This window comes from Acomys minous (genome assembly GCF_964271855.1).
Source record: "Acomys minous genome assembly, chromosome: 2".
Taxonomy (NCBI): domain Eukaryota; kingdom Metazoa; phylum Chordata; class Mammalia; order Rodentia; family Muridae; genus Acomys; species Acomys minous.
The window spans coordinates 103550001-103568664 of record NC_140484.1 but is presented as its reverse complement, the minus strand read 5'-3'; the positions used below and the strand labels follow the sequence as shown (position 1 = coordinate 103568664).

The window sequence follows — 18664 nt, the reverse complement described above, 5'->3', positions numbered from 1 at the left end:
CTGGCCTTGAATTCATAGAGATCCTATGCACCTGCATCTGCCTCCCAAGTGCTAGGATTAAACTCATGTGCCACCATGAGCAGCCCACATATAATTGATCAATGAAGCTTTTCTTTTAAAAGTTTTCTTGAGGCTGGAGAGATGGCTCAGCGGTTAAGAGCACTGACTGCTCTTCCAGAGATCCTGAGTTCAATTCCCAGCAACCACATGGTGGCTCACAACCATCCATAATGTGATCTGATGCATACTGTATACATAATAAATAAATCTTTAAAATTTTTTCTATATGCCTTTAAACTCTCTAATATTTCTGTCTGTTTAAAAACATTTGTCAAAGAAATTGTGAGGAAACAGGTATTTTTTAGTGGATTTCTGAGGCCTTTTTTGTTGTTAATAAAATATGGTATTGATCAGTTGATATTTTTCTTACCTGTTTTCTAAGTGTAGAATTTTTTGATTCACTAAGAAAACAGTTCTTAGTATTTTGGTAATACATATTTTAATACTTTAAAAATATGGCATATAATTATTTAAACTTGAGATTCTTTTCATATGATCCTTACACCTGATAAAGTTGGGGAGCAGGCAGTATTGTGCCATTTCGAATATGAGCTTGCTGAGGCACAGAGATCCCTCCTAGTCCCACGGGTGCCAGTGTCACAGCCACTGGGATTTATGGATAGTGCTTTTTTCTCATTGTCTCTTCACACGTTTGGAGCTTAATTTAGCAGCAGTTAGAAAGTCTGGAATCTGAGCACTTGGTGATACTCTTTCCCTTTTGATACCCTGAGAGATTTTTTATTATTCATGTGGGGTGTGTGTGTGTGTGTGTGTGTGTGTGTGTGTGTGTGTGTGTGTGTGTGTGTGTGTCATGGTGGATGTGTGGAGGTCAGAGAACAACAGGCAGGAGTTAGTTCTCTCCTTCTCTGTGTCATTCTGAGGGTGACACTCAAATCATCATATTTGGCAGGCAGCACCCACTAAGCCATCTTAGAGATCTTTTTTTTTTTTCCTTTCTGGTGTAAAAGTAAGAAAAAATTCAGAAATGGAAGAATAAATTACTAGCTAAACATAAATGTTTAATGCTTAAGTATTTTATGCTAAACATAAGAATAGATTTGAACTGGGTTATGAGCATAATAACTACCAAAAGGGAAAGAGAAAGAGGGGAAGGAGCGGGATGGAAGGGACACCCCGCAGTGCTGACAGGGAACAGATGAAGTGTGCCTCAGCCCTGTGTGTCACAGGACAGGCCCGCCCAGCTGTCTCCAAGTCCAGAGGCAGGGGGAGAAGCTTGGTGAATTTGCATTAAAAGCTTTTAATATTCTGATTTTTGACATTTGTTTTATTGAGACATGGTCTTGCTAAATGTCCAAGGAGGTCTTGAAGTCACCGTGTAGTTCAGTCTGGCCTCAAACTCACATGCTCCTGCCTTAGCCTTCCTAATACAGGGGAAGGGATTGGGGGGGGGGGTTGGCTTATAATTCTTTTGTGTAACAAAACACTTATCCACAAAGTCAATGACAACTGACAGACTGAAGGAAAATATGAGTAATATATAATAAAGACATGGAGTTTTCCCTTAAAAAAAGAAAGGCAAAAATTCCAAGACCCTGGTAGAAAATGGGGTGGGGGTGGATTTACAGAAATTCAATTTTTAATTGTTTGCTTATACTCAACTAAAAAATTATGATGTAAACAAACCTGATATTCTGTTTCTTAGCAATAATTAGCAAAAATATAAAAATATGATACTAATTGCTTCCTGTGGGTGAGGGGATGCTTTCTCACTCACAGTGGGAGTGGGACTTGAGACTGACATACTCTCTGAAGGAACATGGGCAGTGGCAGAGTCTGACGTAGCAGACTCACTCCTCGGAGCTATGCTAGAAACATCTCCAGTAACTGAGACGCATGTCTATGAGGGTCAGTGTACATGCATGCTTCCCTGACACCAAGATCTCCAAGTGCTATGTCTCAGTAGTCATGGACACGCCTGGTTCATAGATGGTTTCTTCAGGAAGAGGAAATACGACTCCTTGGAGAAGTCAGCTTCAGAGCTTTGGCAGAGAAGTTGTGAGCCGAGCCTGCAGTGTATTACAATGCCAGAATGTCTTGAAATGGTCAGAAAAGAATGAGGACTTGTTAAAAGAACTTAGAGCAAAGTGCATCATCATTCCTAATTGCTGAGACTGAAGCATTTGTGCCACAGGACAATTTGACAGTGGTACTGGGTTTTTATTCTTTACAGTAGAGTGGTCTGTGAATCTATGCTTGAATAAAAATATTCTTAAAAGATGACTCTTCCTTTTTTTTTTTTGAAAGTTTGCATTGCAAAGCCAAATTTTATTCATTATGAAAGTAACTAAAGGCCAGGCGTGGTGGCGCACGCCTTTAATCCGAGCACTTGGGAGACAGAGGCAGGTGGATCGCTGTGAGTTCAAGGCCAGCCTGGTCTACAAAGTGAGTCTAGGACAGCCAGGGATACACAGAGAAACCCTGTCTCAAAAAACAAACAAACAAACAAACAAACAAACAAACAGAGTAACCGAGAGGAGAGGAGCTGGAACCAGCGTCCACCTATCCCACAGAGTTTGGGCTTTTGTTGTGGGTGAGGGGACCTCAGCATGACTCATCCTTACAGAAGAATTCAGTTAGGAAGGCCAGAACAAAGAATGGTAGAAAAGTTGCCATTGCATTGTAACTATGTGATGTTTGCAAACAAGATCCATGGTAATATTATGGGCAGTGCTAAAACTGTTGGGTAGAATTTTGTGGAAGATTTTAAGACAATATAGGATGTTTGTATAGGCTCAAAGCTGGAACCATGGAAGGTTTGACCTGGGCCTTGAAAGTGCTTCTTCAGAGGATATGGCTTCCCTCATTTTCTCACTTGGAGCTCTTTCCACTCTTTGTTGTCTTCATTGCCTTGCTACCTCTGAGTGACAGGTGCCTTCTGCCTCATCCAGCAGCTGCAGAAGAATCACTCGTTCCCATATATGCCTGGCTCCTCTCTAGGCAGACTCTTACCACCTCGACTATCCACCCCTCGTCACCTACCTCGAGTCATCATCACAGGGCCGATGAGAATCTTGATGTTTGTAATGCCTAAGGAGAACAAGTATTCAGTGACAGCTTTTAAAGCAAGTAGACCCCTGCTGTGAGTCTGCCATAGAAGAGAGATTGGGACAACTCCAGATACAATGAGGGCAAATAGAAATCGGGACACTTGAGTAGCAGGGTAAAGGTCAGTAGGGTTAGGGTCAGTGGATAGGAAACAGCTAAGAGGGTAAAGAGGCTCCTGACTTAACAGTATTCTTCCTGCAGTGAGCCAGCCTGATCAGAAATCCCCTAAGGGATGACGGAGGCTGAGCTTGAGAATCAGCAGACAGGAGGGGGTAGTTCTTGCTAAACTGACTGAGCAGGGCTCATCATTAAAATTGGATTTTACAAGGAAGTACACAGAGGGACATAACAGAAAGTTCAAGAGCTTGACTAAAGTTCAGCCAAGCAAAGAATCTTTGTCAAAGGGCAGAAGTAGGTGCTGGGGCAAAGACTTACTAGGTAAATGGTTGTACAAACTGGGGAGCTGACAGATTCCCAACACTCACATAAAAAGCAAGGCATGGTTCTATAAGCAAGTCTGAGTGCTGGGGGAAGACAGAGACTCTGGCCATCCATTGTAGCCCAGTTGGTGAGTGCTAGGTTCAGTTCACTGAGAGAACACACACACACACACACACACACACACACACACACACACACACACACTGCTTAAAAGCACTGGCTGCTCTTTCAGAGGATACAAATTCAATTCTCAGCACCCACATGGTGAGTCATAAACCTCACAATTCCAGTTCTTGGGAATCCAATGCCCTCTTCAGGCCTCTGTAGTCACTGCACATGTACTACACAGGCATGCGTTCAGGATCACACACATACATGTAAAAGTAAAATCAAGGGTTTGGTTGGTTGGTTTTTGGTTTTTTTGAGACAGTGTTTCTCTGTGTAGCCCTGGCTGTTATGGAACTCTAGACCAGGCTGGCCTTTAAGTAATAGAAATCTATCTGCCTCTACCTTCCGAATGCTGGAATTAAAGGCATGCGCCACCACTGTCCAACGTAAAATCAAGTTTTAAGAAGGAATGGATTCAAAACAGGTGTTTGTTTAGGTTGACCTGTCACCTTACTTTGTATCACATTTTCTGTGGACCCAAAGGAGAAAATGAGGGTCCTATAACAAGACAATTGAAATTGTTTATAAAATGTCAAAGAAGTTTTATGTGAGAAGAAATTAAATATTCTACTGCTGATAATTTCATCTTCCAGTTTAAAAATCAAAGTTTAGGTTAAGTAAGTTTTCTACGGTATGTTTTCTGACACAAAAGCCAATGTTACAACTGCCGTAAGTTTACACTCAGAGTCAAGCACTCATTTTTGTTCTTCCATAATAGAAATTTGGTGTTACTTATGATGTCATGCATTACATTTTGTATTTCATACCGTCGGCTCATTCCTAAAGGAGTTACAGCACTGTTCCCTGTCCTCCAGATCTAGGTCGCTCTCGAGAACTGCAGTACGTGTACGTGGACAACAACATCCACCTGAAAGGCCTGCCATCGTATCTCTACAACAAAGTCATCGGCTGCAGTGGGTAAGGCCGCTTCGCAGTCCGGATTTCAGAGTAGATGTGCTAGCTTTGATGAGTCTACTTAATTTTATCTTTGCCCTTAATATGCTAAACCAAATATCTTTATGAACTAAGACTATCAGGCAAACAGTTTAGAATATTGTCTTTTGAGTTCAGCTGGCAGGATGTGTGCAATCAGTGGTAACTTTACAGTCTAAGGAAAAGTGTGAGAGCGTGCATTTTATCTTTTCTTTTTCACCATAGACAGCTCTGCTTCTGTCTCTATTGACAGACTTGGGTGTATTTAAGCCTAGAGCATGAAGATTGGTGTATGACTCCATTGCCACACATACCATTATAAACTCTAGAAAGGAGAGGAATTGGCATTAAGTGAAACAATTATCTTCCGTGGGCCGTGATTGCATAGACCATTTGCTGTAGTGTTTGCCTTTCATCTAAGATTGTTACCAATTGTACGTAGAATTCAGCAGCAGACCTAGTCTCTTCCTATGAATCATGAGTCAGGCCACCAAGCAGATGTTTCAGTCAGAGCAACAATAATCCCCTTCTCGGGTGCTTTCAGGAAGGTGGCCTCAGCCTCCCTGTAGTGGGACAGCACAAGCACCTGAAATGAAGTGTTTCCATGTGGTGTGAGGTGAAAGAACTGCCACACTTCCAGCTTACTTCCCCACCCCAGCAGCCAAAGGGACACCTCTGAGATGACATAACTAACACATCTGACTCCTTCTCACTCCCAGCCAGCTGCACAGCCTGACTCACACTCCCTGTAGCTCAGCGAGAAGATAGGCGGTGATACTGAACACAGAGAGGACAGCTGTTTCTGTGTTGGCCTGGCTCCAGGGAATGGGTAGTGAGTGCTGATTGCTCCAGAGACAGCCATCCTAGGAACCGTGCCGTTCCCTTAGGAAGAAGGCACATTTGTTATCATGGGAAGCCTAGATGAACTCAGCCTGCTCAGGCTGATGAAATCAAAACCTTCTTGAAGCAGGAACAATAGATCGTGTTACAGGTTTTAGCTGAGTGGCTTTTCTACAGCTGACTTTGCCACAGTTGTGACACCATATAGCCAAAATCTAGTGAGTTCTTAAAGGGCTTTATTATAGCCTGACCTCAGTCCTTAGTAAAGAAGACGTAAGCAAGCTCCGGCACTGACCCCCACAGGCTGCCCTGAAAGGTCAGTTAGGGAATAGTTGTTGTTTAGATAGCTATTACTGACTGCCAGAATCTTCTGTTTGAGATGAGTAGAGAGTGTTTTTCATCTTTGAGTTTGTACCAACAGCAATGGTAGTGGATTTTAGGGGAATGCCAAACCTTTGGAGAAATAGTTAGGAAAAAGATAAATGAAGTGTTAGTTAGTGGTCTGTGCTTTCTTCATATTGTTAGGAGCTTCCCTCATTGATAGTAATAGGACATACATAACACCCAGTATTGGAGTATGTGGGTCCAGCTTGTGAATACACTGTGCTCCACGTAGTCTGTTGGCATAACACAAAACTTTGAGTGTTCTGGTCATTGGATCCCTAAGCCATTCCTCCTTTGTAGGTCATTCAGCGTAATTTATGGCTAAAAATGGTACTACTATGAGTAGTAGTTAAATGGCAGAACATTCCCAAAATTCTAGGGGTGCTGTAGAGAGGTATAACTTTTCCCTCTTTTTTCTACCCAGAATAAAACAAAAGCCAAGGTACCCATTCCCAGCCAGAGTCCTGCTCTTTCCTGCCTTTCTGTAGGAGAGGGGAGGAAAGACAGAGAAGGTCCTGATGGAAGGAAAGGTGTGCGTGCCTGTGAGGTCTAGCAAGGGAGCTTGTTTGAACAGGAATGTGGGTAATATGTTCATCTGTTGGGTGTTTAGTGGGCAAATTCCATCAAATACCACGATGAGCAAAGTGACACAGTGCCAGCCCTGATGGCCCTGACGTGCAGCTGGAGATCAGGGAACAACTGTTACAGAAAGGACCTGTACAAGATGCTGTGTGAACTGACACACAGGCTCTATTCACTTGGTCCTTCACTCTTGCACATGTTGCTTCCAGCTGCCTTGTGGGCTGAGATACAAAAGCACAGCAGCTCTGCTCGGCTGCACCAGCAGTACAGAGTGACACAGCCTTAGGGACCCATAGAACTTAACGCAAGAATCCGGTCTATAATATATGTATATATGACATATAGAGAAATGCTGTCTTAGATATTTCATTGATAGTATTTTGCTTATGTTGTGTGTATGTGTATGTATGTATGTATGTATGTATGTATGTATGTATGTATGTATGTATGTCACAACTCTGGGGGAGACTAGAGAATAGAGTATAAAACATACAAAAAGACATAAAAATATAAACAAAAAATTATTGACAGAAGTTTCAAAAGTCTCATGAAATTAACTTTGATATTTATAGAAATGTGGATAAAGTCAGTCCCTGCTCATTGTGTGTTTATTTGTTGTTCAAATACTGAGAACCAACTAGCATGTCAGGACTGTGCTAGAAGTGACTAGAAAAACAAAGACTTCAAATGCTTTTTCTGGCAAAAATACAGTGCAAATAGTAAGTACTCTGAGAGAGGAGGATTGACACCCACAGCATGGACTAACCTCAGTGTCCCAGCTCAGGGTCACCTGCTAAATCCTGTAGATTACATAGGTCCGCCATCTTCATGAAAAAAGGAAGGGCCCGGGAGAGCCAAGGGGAGGCCAACTGGCTGCCACCGTGTCACCTCATTCGTGCGCTTTGCCAGCTTCATGAGTGCTGTTTTCTCTGGGGTTGTCTGTCTCTTACTACAGGAATGAGCGCGCAGAAAGAGTATTGCAGTGCAAGCTAGGGTTTTAGAGGGTGGTGTGTAGCACATTTGAGTGTGAGGAGCACTTAGTGGTAAAAGTGGTCCCACATGGGCTATTTGTCCAGAAAGCACGTGGTGTGAGGAGAAGACAACAAACACCTGTACATGGACGCTTCTGGCTGGACCTGGGGGCAGTTTCATTAAGTGACTGAATGGTTTGTTATATAGTTACTCAGGATAATAGAATTGAACCATGGACTAAAAAAATTTTTAGGTAACAGACCAGTTTTAGTTTTTTAATTTCCAATCAGTGAAAGCTATTTGCTAATATATCATAAATAGACTTATTAAGCTATAATACATTTGGAAATTATTTATTTTGAATTAGCATACAAAGAATTGTGTTTCGAGCATAATTTGTTTTTTGTTTATCCTCTCCCCCCCCCCAGCCCTTTTCCAGGCTCATTTCCATGTGCCCCATAGCACCTCTCTCTTCCCCTCTCTGGTAGTCTCTGCTTTTACTAACTGTACCCACATGGCCACGTACACATACACATTGAACGCTAGGATCCACATGTGAGACAGTGTGCAATACTTGTCTGAGTCTGGGTTTCTTAGGTTAATATAATTTCCAGATCCTCCATTTTCTGAAAAGTTTATATTTTTCATGATCTATTTATCTGTTGATAGAATCTGGGCTGGTTCCATCTTAGATATGGAAACTAGAGCAATAAGGATGGATGTGCACATGTCTCTGTGTAGGGATCGTCTGGGGTACACACCCAGGAGTGTGCCAGCTGAGTCTCATGGCACACGTTCATCAGCATTTGTTGTCCTCTGCATTCTTGATGGTAGCCATTCTGACTGGGGTGAAATAGAATCTCAAAGCAGTTTTAATTTGCATTCCCCTGATGGCAAAGGATGCTTTGTGCTTTTTAGAATATTTATTGACCAGCTGGGCGTGGCGGTGCATGCCTTTGATCCCAGTACTGGGGGTGGGGTGCGGTCAGGCAGGCAAAGGTAGGCGATTGTTATGGGTTTGAGGCCATCCTGGTCTACAAAGTGAGGCCAGGACTGTTAAACAGAGAAACCCTGTCTCCAAAAAACAAAACAAAACAAACAAAACAAAACAAAAAACCCAACACACACATATACATATATATTATATATATATAATTGTCTGTTCAGTCATTATTTTTGAGGCAAAATCTTACTTATGTAACCCAACCTGGGCTGGAATTCACTATGTAGACAAGACTAGCCTTGAGTTCATAGAGATCAGCTTGCTTCTGCCTCTTGAGCTTAAAGGCATGGACCACCACACCCAGCTAACCCATTTATTGGTTGGCATTTTTGTGGAGCGCTTGTGTTTAATTTTTGCAGTTCCTCATATAAACTCTGGATATTAACTCCCTGTTAAGTACAGGTAGCTGAGACTCTTACTCTGTAGGCCGCCCGTTCTTCTAATAGTTTCCTTTATTCACAAACTTTTTTTGTGTGTGTGTAAGAGCTTCCTACATTCAAAACAATATTTGAATATCCAAATTGCACCTCCTTAAGACAGGCCCAGAGCAGCCTAATTGCATCTAACAAAAGTGTTACTTGAGCTGTCATCACTCAAGATAAAATTTATATTTTGACTCCAACAAAGTAAATTACTTACTGTTTCCCTTAAGCCTTAGAGGAATATAATAAAATCTAGAGTCCCTGCAGTCTAGGCGTTAATGTCTAGGATGCAGTTCAGAATTCTGTGGCATGTAAAGAATAGGACGACTGTGGCCCATTCTCAAGAATAAAACTGAAAAGATGTTTTTGCTATAAGGAAGGGTGAATTGGATGCCTTTGAGAAGAGAATTCAAGTCATTTTAAAAGTTTCTCAATATCAATATCAATCTCTGTGTGTGTGTGTGTGTGTGTGTGTGTGTGTGTGTGTTTACGCACACACGTGCATGCATGTGTGTATCTCTGTGTGTGTGCACACAAGTGCGTGTTTCCAGGCTCAGTGGTATTGCGTGTTGTCAGAAGACAACACTGGTGTCATTCAGCCCTCCCGCTCCAGCCATGGTTGAAGCAGGCTGTCTTTTGCAGCTGTGGGCCAGGCTGGCCAGCCCACAGCTCCTGAGTGGTCTTGTGTCTCCTCCTGCCATCCTGCTGTGGGAACACTGAGATCACAGCCACGGGCGGCGGCTGCTGCACCCAGCTCCTCCACAGTGCTTCTGAGGATTCAAACACAGGGTCTCGTGCTTGCACGGCAGACGCGTCACCCACCGAGCCGTCTTTCCAGCCCTAACTTCATTTTTGACATACTGTTAGTTGGAAAAATGAAGGTGAAAATGGATATGAGTTAATTTGCTACATCATATATTTTGGGGCAAATATGTAGCAAACTTTCAGAGGCAAGGTGACATTGCTATTCATTTAACCTGTTTAAAGCTAAATGATGTGTGACAGCTATGACAATACTGAATTAAAGGGAAGTTGTCTAATAATTATTATAATTATCTAAACCAGCGATATTAACATTGAAATTTTTAACAAGTTATTAAGGGTTCAATGTACATATATTTTTGTAACCTCTTAGGCATTTACTCTAAAATGTTTTAGATTGTTTGAATTATAGATCAGAACTTCCAGTGTTTAATGATTGTTGGATAATAATCGAGCTTGTTGTGAATGGAAGGACTTTGTGTCTTCCATTCCTTCTTATTGACAGTTTGTTTCATTGTTACTTCCTTTTGTTATTGTTGTTTTGCTTTGCTTTCTTTTGTTTGTTTTTTGAGACAAGGTTTCTCTGTGTAGCCCTGGCTGTCTTGGAACTCACTCTGTAGACCTGGCTGGCCTTGAACTCAGAGACCTACCTGCCTCTGCCTCCCAAGTGCTGGGATTAAAGGTGTGCACCACCACCATTTGGCAACATCACTTCCTTTTTCAGATGTATGATGCTCATTTTTCAAGGCAGTGGCTTTCAGCCTCTTCCATGTACCAGACTCTGTGCCCTGTGCAGTACATGGCTATTTCCCATTTTGTGTTTTTGTCTTCCCTTGACTGCCATGGCTCTAATCTTACTCTGAAGCAGTAATAATAATATTAACAATTTATAATAAAAAGCAAGCTTAGCTATTCACGTAGATTAGAATTTGCTGTGTACCAGACAGTGTGCTCTTGGTTCATTTGTGTTACTGCACAAAATCTTCCCAACAATCCTTGTGAATTATCCCCATTTTAGAAATTGGAGGATGAAGGAAATGGTCTAAGAATCCCGGTAGCAGCCATGTCGTCATCCGCTCTCAGCCTGTGCAGCGGCCATATTGCCTCCTTCTCCTTGTCTTTCTCTCCTCTGCCTAGGCTCTGACCTCTTGAGCTGGGTCTCTTCTGCCATCTCCTCCAGAGTCAAGTTCTATGGAAGCAGCTCAGGGAAGGTGGGTGGCAGAGTGGCTGACTCAGCCCTTACATCCTTGCAGCACCTTGCTGCAGCCTGCTATTGAGGGTGAATCATAGGAGGCATTTAATAGATGGATCTTAAATTTACTTCACTTCTTATATCTAGTGGTGAAGAGCAGGGGTGTCTGCTAAAAGAATTAATAAGGAAAAACTAAACTTTGTATAAAATTTAGTTTAGTGTGAGGCTCTTCAATTTAATGTGTCACTGTAATTACAAGGGACAATAAGCGCCTTGAGAAAAGCTGCTTTCAGAGTTCTACCCTTTCGTAGTTAATGGGTTTGGCCTTTGTTCGTGCAGAAACACCCAGGATCAGGCTGGGAAGCAGCAGCCGCTACAGCAGCAGTGCTGTGAAGTAAATATCCATGAGTGATGCACTATAATCCCAGCATTCAGAGGCTAAGGCATGGAGGATCATATACCGGAAGCCAGCTTTTTAATATGCTTTCTACCCCACATTTTTATTGTTTTGTATTTTTGCTCAGGGTTCTCATTCTTCAGTATGGATGTGGAGTTTGGAAATGCAGCCCTCAAGCTATAACTCAGATAAGTCCTGCTCAGGTCAGGGCTATTATATGCTGCATAAAAATGTCCCTGTGGTGGCCATTCATAATGTCGAGTCTCTGAGGTGATCCACAAGGCCACAAAGAATGCTGTCAGAGAGATCCACAAATGCCTATCATTAAACACGCAAAATGAAAAATAAAGTTTAGATATAGGAATCTTACTACAGGGTTCAGTTCCCACAGTCGTGGAGGCTGACAAGTCCAGGATCTGTAGGGAAGGGCGGAAGTCCAAAGCAGGCTAGAGCCAGCTTTCCCCTTTCTGTGGAAAAGCTCTGTCTTTGTTGTTTGGCCTTCACTGAGCACATAAGGTTACTGAGGTTCCAGGGGTGATGTGCTTTACTCACGGTCTACTATTTTAAATGTTAATCCTGTCTAAAAATACCTTCACAAGGACATCTAGCCTGGTGTTTGACTCAGTACCTGGGCACCATGCCCTTGCCGGGGTGCCATAAAAAATAAGACATTTGCCAAAATTCCACTTGACAGATGGCTGTTATTTTCCTAAGTCATTGTTTCCTTACATGCGGCATCCTCTTCCTGTTGGGTCTCCACACACAAAACATTGTAGTACTCAGTCCTCCTAACTCCTCACCCCAAGAACTGTGGACCCCGAAGAGTTTCCCAACAATTGCAGGGGTTTCTATAGTTTGCTTTTCTCTCATGCTCCTTAAATTCTGGAGTATGTGTCTTCTGCTCTTGTTTCTTCCATGCCCATGATATAGGGGTTTGTTTTGTTTTGAGTTTTTTTGTTTTATTTTGTTTTTGTTTTTTGATAAAATACCTAAATAGAAGTAACAATTCAAAGGAAATGTTGGGTTCAGCTTACAGTTTGGAGGGCACACAGTCTGTCCCTGCAGAGGAAGCAAAGGCAACGGGATATGAGACAGTGTAGCAGTCAGGGAGCAGCAGAGAGGAGTGCTGGTTTGTCAGCTTGCTCTCTTGGTGCTCCCACATGTACAGGAGGATCTTCCTGCCTCAGCCTAGTCTAGAAGTGCCCTTACAGACACACCCAGAGGTGTGCCTCTTAAGTGATCTTATGACCCCTGTCACAGTTTTTTATAGTTTACAGTCTTTTCACTGGCTATTAGTCTTATGTGTGTGCCCTGTTCAGTCACATTTGGTTTTTATTTTATTTTACTGACTCCTTGCTGGACCCTCACAGGTATAGTGACCTTGTAGCAGCTTACAGTCACTAACAGCTGTCTCAGTGTGCAACTTGAGATGAGTTGAGATTAGGTTTCAGACTCTAAGATGGCCATTACTTTGTATTCCTACTTACTGTGAAGGAGAAGAAAAACAACACATATTCTAGTTCAAAAGACAAACAGAAAAACTTGTCAGCCAACAGAATGTGGAGGAGTATCTATCTGATAAAATGGATTTTTGAAAACAACAATCAATATTATACTTCGTGTTGAAAGAACTGAATCCCAGGAAAGTATTGGAGATGTCCAGATAAAACTAGTGTAAAGTTCAAGGCAAAGACTAAGCAACTGAGAGTTGAAAAAAAAAGAAAAAAGAAAAAAGAAAGAAAGAAAAGAAAAAGAGAAAAAGAATTTAAGAAGGAACCTGCAGGCAGGCAGATCGGCTGACAGAATCTTCTGTAAAGCAGGGAGATCAGAGCCGTGTAGGATAGTGGATTAAACAAATGCAGTGCTAAAACGGATAGGAAAATCCTCAGGCAAATTCAAAAGTGTGTGTTTGGGAACTGAGTGTGGTAGAGATGGCATTCCAATTCAGAGGTGAACATTTATATTATTTGGTAATGCTACAATTTGTTCTATTTTATATTATGGACAAAAAAGAAAAGAAACAGCACTGATATGTAAAATAGTGTAGTAAGTAAGGAGAAGAAACTTTAGGACAGCCCTCCTAACAGAATCAGAAGAGTGAGCTGCCATGCAGGGAGAGCTGGGTGCTGTAACAGCACTGGGGAGACTGATAAGTGGGGAAAGGCACCATCTCTAAAGGGATGGGATGGAAATAACTCATTGTGTGTGAAAAGGATTGGCCAATATAAAAGGTTTCTAAGAACTGATCCTTTCAATTCAATTGAACATGAAGCAAACAGTGTGATTGGCAGGTCACAGAAGAGGAAATGTGAATGACCAGTAAATATCCCCAAAGATGATAAACCCAGAAACCGTGTTGTCTACTTTCATCAGTCAGATCTACCAGACTGAAGTGATTGATAAGTTGGTCATGATTATACAAACAAGTACTATCCTACAATCTTTGGATGGTACAATTTACAAGCTCAGTGTTTCCATCTTTGTCTCTGTGGCTTACAGTTTCCACTTGGGGAATACTATCTTCGGTAATGAAAATTTCTGTACATAAGGATATGTTACTTTTATTATGATGTCATGTGATAGGAGAGGAAACTGAAAACACTGAGATGAACATAGTGTGTTCCAGTCACACTCTGGACTATTACATGGCTATTTAGAAGATTTCTCTAGTTCTATGTCAATGCCCATGTGAGTTTGTGAACAACAGAACATTACAGTGCTGTGTGATCTCATTTGATTAAGGGGCAGACTCAGAGAAAACTCTACCTCTGCTTTTTTATTCTCGTGAGTGTAAACTAAAAACACCGAAACAGTATGAGACTAAGAGACTGAAGGTAGAGTTTGGAGATAGAAAAAAATCATTCACTTTTTTTCTCCTTTTTTTTTTTAATTGTTTAACTCATGGCAATAAGGAATGTTATTTTTACAATTTAAATTTACAATATTAGTAACCCTTTAAAAATGATTTCTGGCAGCCAGGCATAGTGGCCAGTGGTGCACACCTGTAATCCTAGTATTTGGGAGGCAGAAGCAGGTGGATTTCTGTGAGTTTAAGGCCAGCCTGGTCTACAGAATGAGTCAAGGACGGCCAAGGTTACACAGAGAAACCTGTCTCGGAAAACTAACCAACCAACAACAAAAAGACTCCTGGCTAAAACACCAGAGCTCATAGGATCAGATGAACGAGAGCAGCTCTTCTGAAAAAGAAATCACTAGATGGAGTTACTCCAGTCCATCTCATGTGTCCTGCTTCTGAAGTGTAATGACACTTCTCTTGAGGACAGATCAGATCCCCAGTCATCAGTAGTTAGGAAACATGAAGTATCTGCATTTACAGTTTGCAGAGAAGGCCCCTGGCTTCTTAGCCAACTAGCCATTCCACACCTCTTCTTAGTGCCTGGGTCCAGGCCCGCACGCCTTCCTCAGCCTGTTTCCTTTTGTGTCTGTAGTTGTCTCTCCCTCTTTGTAAGCAGTCTCTTCTCTGTCCATGTCACTGGACAATTTGCAAAGAGACATCCAGTAGTCTTCACCATGAAGTAAAAGCCCTCTGACGTCAGCTGGCATTCCTGCCCCCCCCCCCCGCCCCCAACCTGGCTCCCTTCCTCCAGCCCCTGGAATGCACACACAGCTCTAGTCTTGAGGCCCTAACACTGTGCATCATCCACCCCTCACTCTGTGTGGCATTCCAGTCTGTCAGCCTTCATTCCCGTGGAAAGTGGACCCTCTGAAACATTACCCCTCAAGGTCCCGTGGACAGATTCACTCTCCTCCTCCTCCTCTGCCCCCTCTGCTCCTCCCACCCCCAGGATACAGTGCACTGCTGTGTAGCTGTTTTCCAGTGGCATGAAGCAAGGGATACAGCAACTTTTTGTTTGTTTTGCTTTTTTGAGACAGGGTTTCTCTGTGTAGACTTGGCTGTCCTGGACTGTAGGCTCAATTTTCTTAATCAATATATTTTATTAACAACTTAGTGACCGAGCATACGTCACTTATAACTCGACTAACCCAAACAATAGGAAATGAAGATTAATAGACACAATAACAAAACCATAAGGATATCAGTTCTGAGGGATGATTCTCCAGGCCTGAGCTGCAGGATTTCTTTTGCTGGAACCTGAGGTAACCAGAACCCAGAACCTCAGCAGGAGCCAGAGCCGCGAAGCCTTCCCTCCAGCGGTTCTCTCTAGGAGTGTCTTGAAGTGCAGCGATGAACAGCCAAATCTATCCCAAGTCTCCAAAACGCCCCGCCTCCAGTTCTGGGCTCATTTATATATCTCCTCCCAGAGTCTGTTCACGGGATCTTTTCAGCTGGCAACAATTAAGCTCCTGCACGAAGTAGTTGCTCTTCTAGTGGAGTGACCTCACCTGTTCTCTCACGAGACCGTTCCAATCCCACACTTGGAATCCTAAAAAACAGGTTTATCTCTCCTTCGCTGGACTCCCTTTGTAGACCAGGCTGGCCTCGAACTCACAAAAATATGCCTGCCTCTGCCTCCCGAGTGCTGGGATTAAAGGCGTGCACCTCCGATACAGCAACTTTTAATGAACAAAGGAGCCCAGGGCTCCTGCCTTCTAGCCCTTTGACCAATGTGTCCCTGCCTTTTCTGGCCAAAGTAAAAAAATATTATCTTAGTAGTTTTTTTAGTTTGTTTTTCTGTTGTTATGATAAAACACTCTGACCAAAAGCAACTTAAGGAGAAAAGGATTTATTTGTCTGCTTCCCAACCACGTGTCATCACTGAGGAAGTCAGAGGAGAAACTGAAGCAGACGCCACGAGGGAGCGCTGTTCTTCAGTTGTGCTCCCTCAGGTGACTCTACGTGGTGTCTGTTGATGGCTGAGACTAACTAGGGCAGTAGCACTGGAGAGCTGCCTTTCTTAGCACCTTGTGGCTAGAGCTACCTGCAGCACAAAGAGCAGGAAGTAGAGCGTGGCTTGCTCTATTCAGGGGCTGGAGAAAAGGACCCAGGTTGTGGGAGGGTGGGCCATGAGTTAAAACCATAAACTTAAGGTAACATACTGTCCTACTGATTTTCCTCCACATTTATACAGAAAGACTCAGTAAAATTACTGTCTGCCACTTTAAATGTATGGCTGTGAGCTTAGCTTTTTCTACACAAAAATGTTAAAAATATTAAACTAGAATATTATAACTCAACAGCGTACAGAATACCAGCCAAGGGTACCTTGGGGATGGTGGTGTATAACACAGCATAGATGTGGCGCTCAGAGGACAGCTTCAGACAGCCTCTTCCACCTTGTTTGAGATACTTTCAGTCTTGTTCACTGCTCCATGCTCTGCTGGCTGGCCGACACTCTTCTGACAAGTGTCCTGTCTGCATCTCCCATCTTTCAGTAGGGACACACTTGAATCACAGATGGCTGTTTCTATCTGGCTTTTCTGTGCAGTCTGGGCATTCAAACTCAGGTGATGAGGCTTGCTTGTACAGCAAGCTCTTTACCTACTTAGACATCTCACCAGCTCTTTCTCTACTCTTGAAAGTTAAGGCCAACATGGTGAGCCTGGAACCACAGCACTTAGGAGGCAGAAGCAGGGGGATCTCTGCAAGCTCAAGACCAGCCCCAACTATGTAGTGAATGCCCTGTACAGTGAGACTCTGTCTCACAAAAACAAAATCAATTTGGAATCTTCCAGCGGCATAAACTCAGAGCGGGTACTAAAGTGGGGAAAGTGAAGCTTGCACAGCAAGTGCTCCAGATGCTCTGAAGGAGGGCTGCTACAGAGGTGGCCTTGCCGGAAGTGCTGCTGCGGCACTCCAGCTGCTTCAGTCTCTCTCTAGCCAGGACTGATTAAGGAGCCTGGGTCAGCTTCAGCTTACTTTGAAAGGAGCTGGCAGCTCAGCCACCGTGAACTGTTGTATATGCATTGTGATTGTCTTGTGACCTGGCCCACAGCCTTGCCTCATGGCTGACACCACTGTGTTATGTCTTTATGCAGCTGTGGCATCCCCATCCAAGTGACTGAGGTGAGGCTGCTGACCTTTTCATCTGGGCAGCTGACTGTGTTCCTCCCAGCTGAGGTGAAGGCCATCGGCACAGAGAATGATCGTGTCCTGCCTCTGCAAGAGCAGGCTATGCGGTGTCTCTACCACACCTACCACAGGCTTTGGAAAGGTACATACATGGCCCTCTTCTGTCTCAGTCAGGAAACAGATACTTGGCTTTTGTCCTGTGTTTTGGTTTTCATCTTAATTTTTTTTTTTTTAACCATGACAGCATACACATTTCACTAAATTTACCATCTTAACCACGTACAGTTTCCTGGTGGTGAGTACGTTAGTGATCGTCCTGTTTCGGCCTCCCTTAAAGTTTGTCCTGTGGGCATATGCACTGTGCAGGCCTGGGACTCTCCTTTTAGAAGTTGTAATGTTTTCAACACTGGTTCCTTTGGCACCTCCTGCAGACACATAGGAACACTCATTAAAATGCAGTTTCATTGTGAAGGACTGCAGTTCACAGAGAGCTATAAGTTAGGAAGACCGGTGTGTGGAAAAGTGTGTTTGGTTGAAGTGAAAGGCTGACAGTAGGGAAGCCGAGTCGGATGTCTCCTGCAGAAGAGCTTGGTTTTGCCTTTCTGTCTCCTAGTACCCAACTAATGTAAAAAGAAATATCAAAAGCCTTTGGCATCATTAACAAGCCAGCTCCTAACTACTGAGCCAACCTTACATCATATGGTTGGGGCGGATAGTTGTTTGTTTTCTGTTAGTTTTTTTTTTGTTTGTTTTGTTTTTTTTTTTTTTTTTTTGAGACAGAGTTTCTCTGTGTGATAGCCCTGGCTGTCCTGGAACAATCTTTGTAGACCAGGCTACCCTCAAACTCAGAGATCCATCTGCCTCTGCCTCCCTGAGTGCTGGGATTACAGGCATGCACCACCATGCCTGGCTTATACAGTATGTTTTTAAAGCTAAATGCTATGTTTTTGCAGAGGGGCTGTGACATTCAACTAAAACAACAAAAACCAACATAGCCTTCCAAGAATGTCTAGTTAGTCCAAAATTAAGGTGTTTAAAATAATATATTTATTTATGGTGTGTGTGTGTGTGTGTGTAGGTACACACCCTGCACATGTGGAGGTCAGAGTATAACTTGGGAGAGTTAGTGTTCTCTACCCACTCTGTGTGTTCCAGAGATCAAACTGAGGTCTTCAAGTTTGACAGCCTTACCTACTAAGCCATATTGCTGGTCTGTAGGCTGGGTTTTGTTGTCGTTTTATCTTTTTTGCTTATCCTGAACAGAAAAAAAATTTTAGTTATTTGCTTATATATAAAAACCGTATTCTTCGAAGTGGATAGTGATCATCTTGAACAGATACAGAAAGGTTAAAGAGACAGTGTGTGTTTCCTGGTAAACTTGAGACTTGAGCTCATCCTGAACACCCTTCTTCCACTGCGCGTTTAACGTGCGCGTAAGATAGTGGAAATC

General features: G+C 42.9%; 1 protein-coding gene across 2 annotated transcripts in view; it reads left to right on the top strand.

The window, feature by feature from the left end:
* Window positions 1-18664, top strand: part of LRRC28 (leucine rich repeat containing 28) — a 116849-nt gene that overhangs the window by 84097 nt on the left and 14088 nt on the right. For both annotated transcript variants that reach the window (XM_084759661.1, XM_084759660.1), the window contains 2 exons: window positions 4551-4653; window positions 17181-17356. In XM_084759661.1, the coding sequence (XP_084615787.1) occupies window positions 4551-4653; window positions 17181-17356 (279 nt within the window). The remainder of the gene's footprint in view (window positions 1-4550; window positions 4654-17180; window positions 17357-18664) is intronic.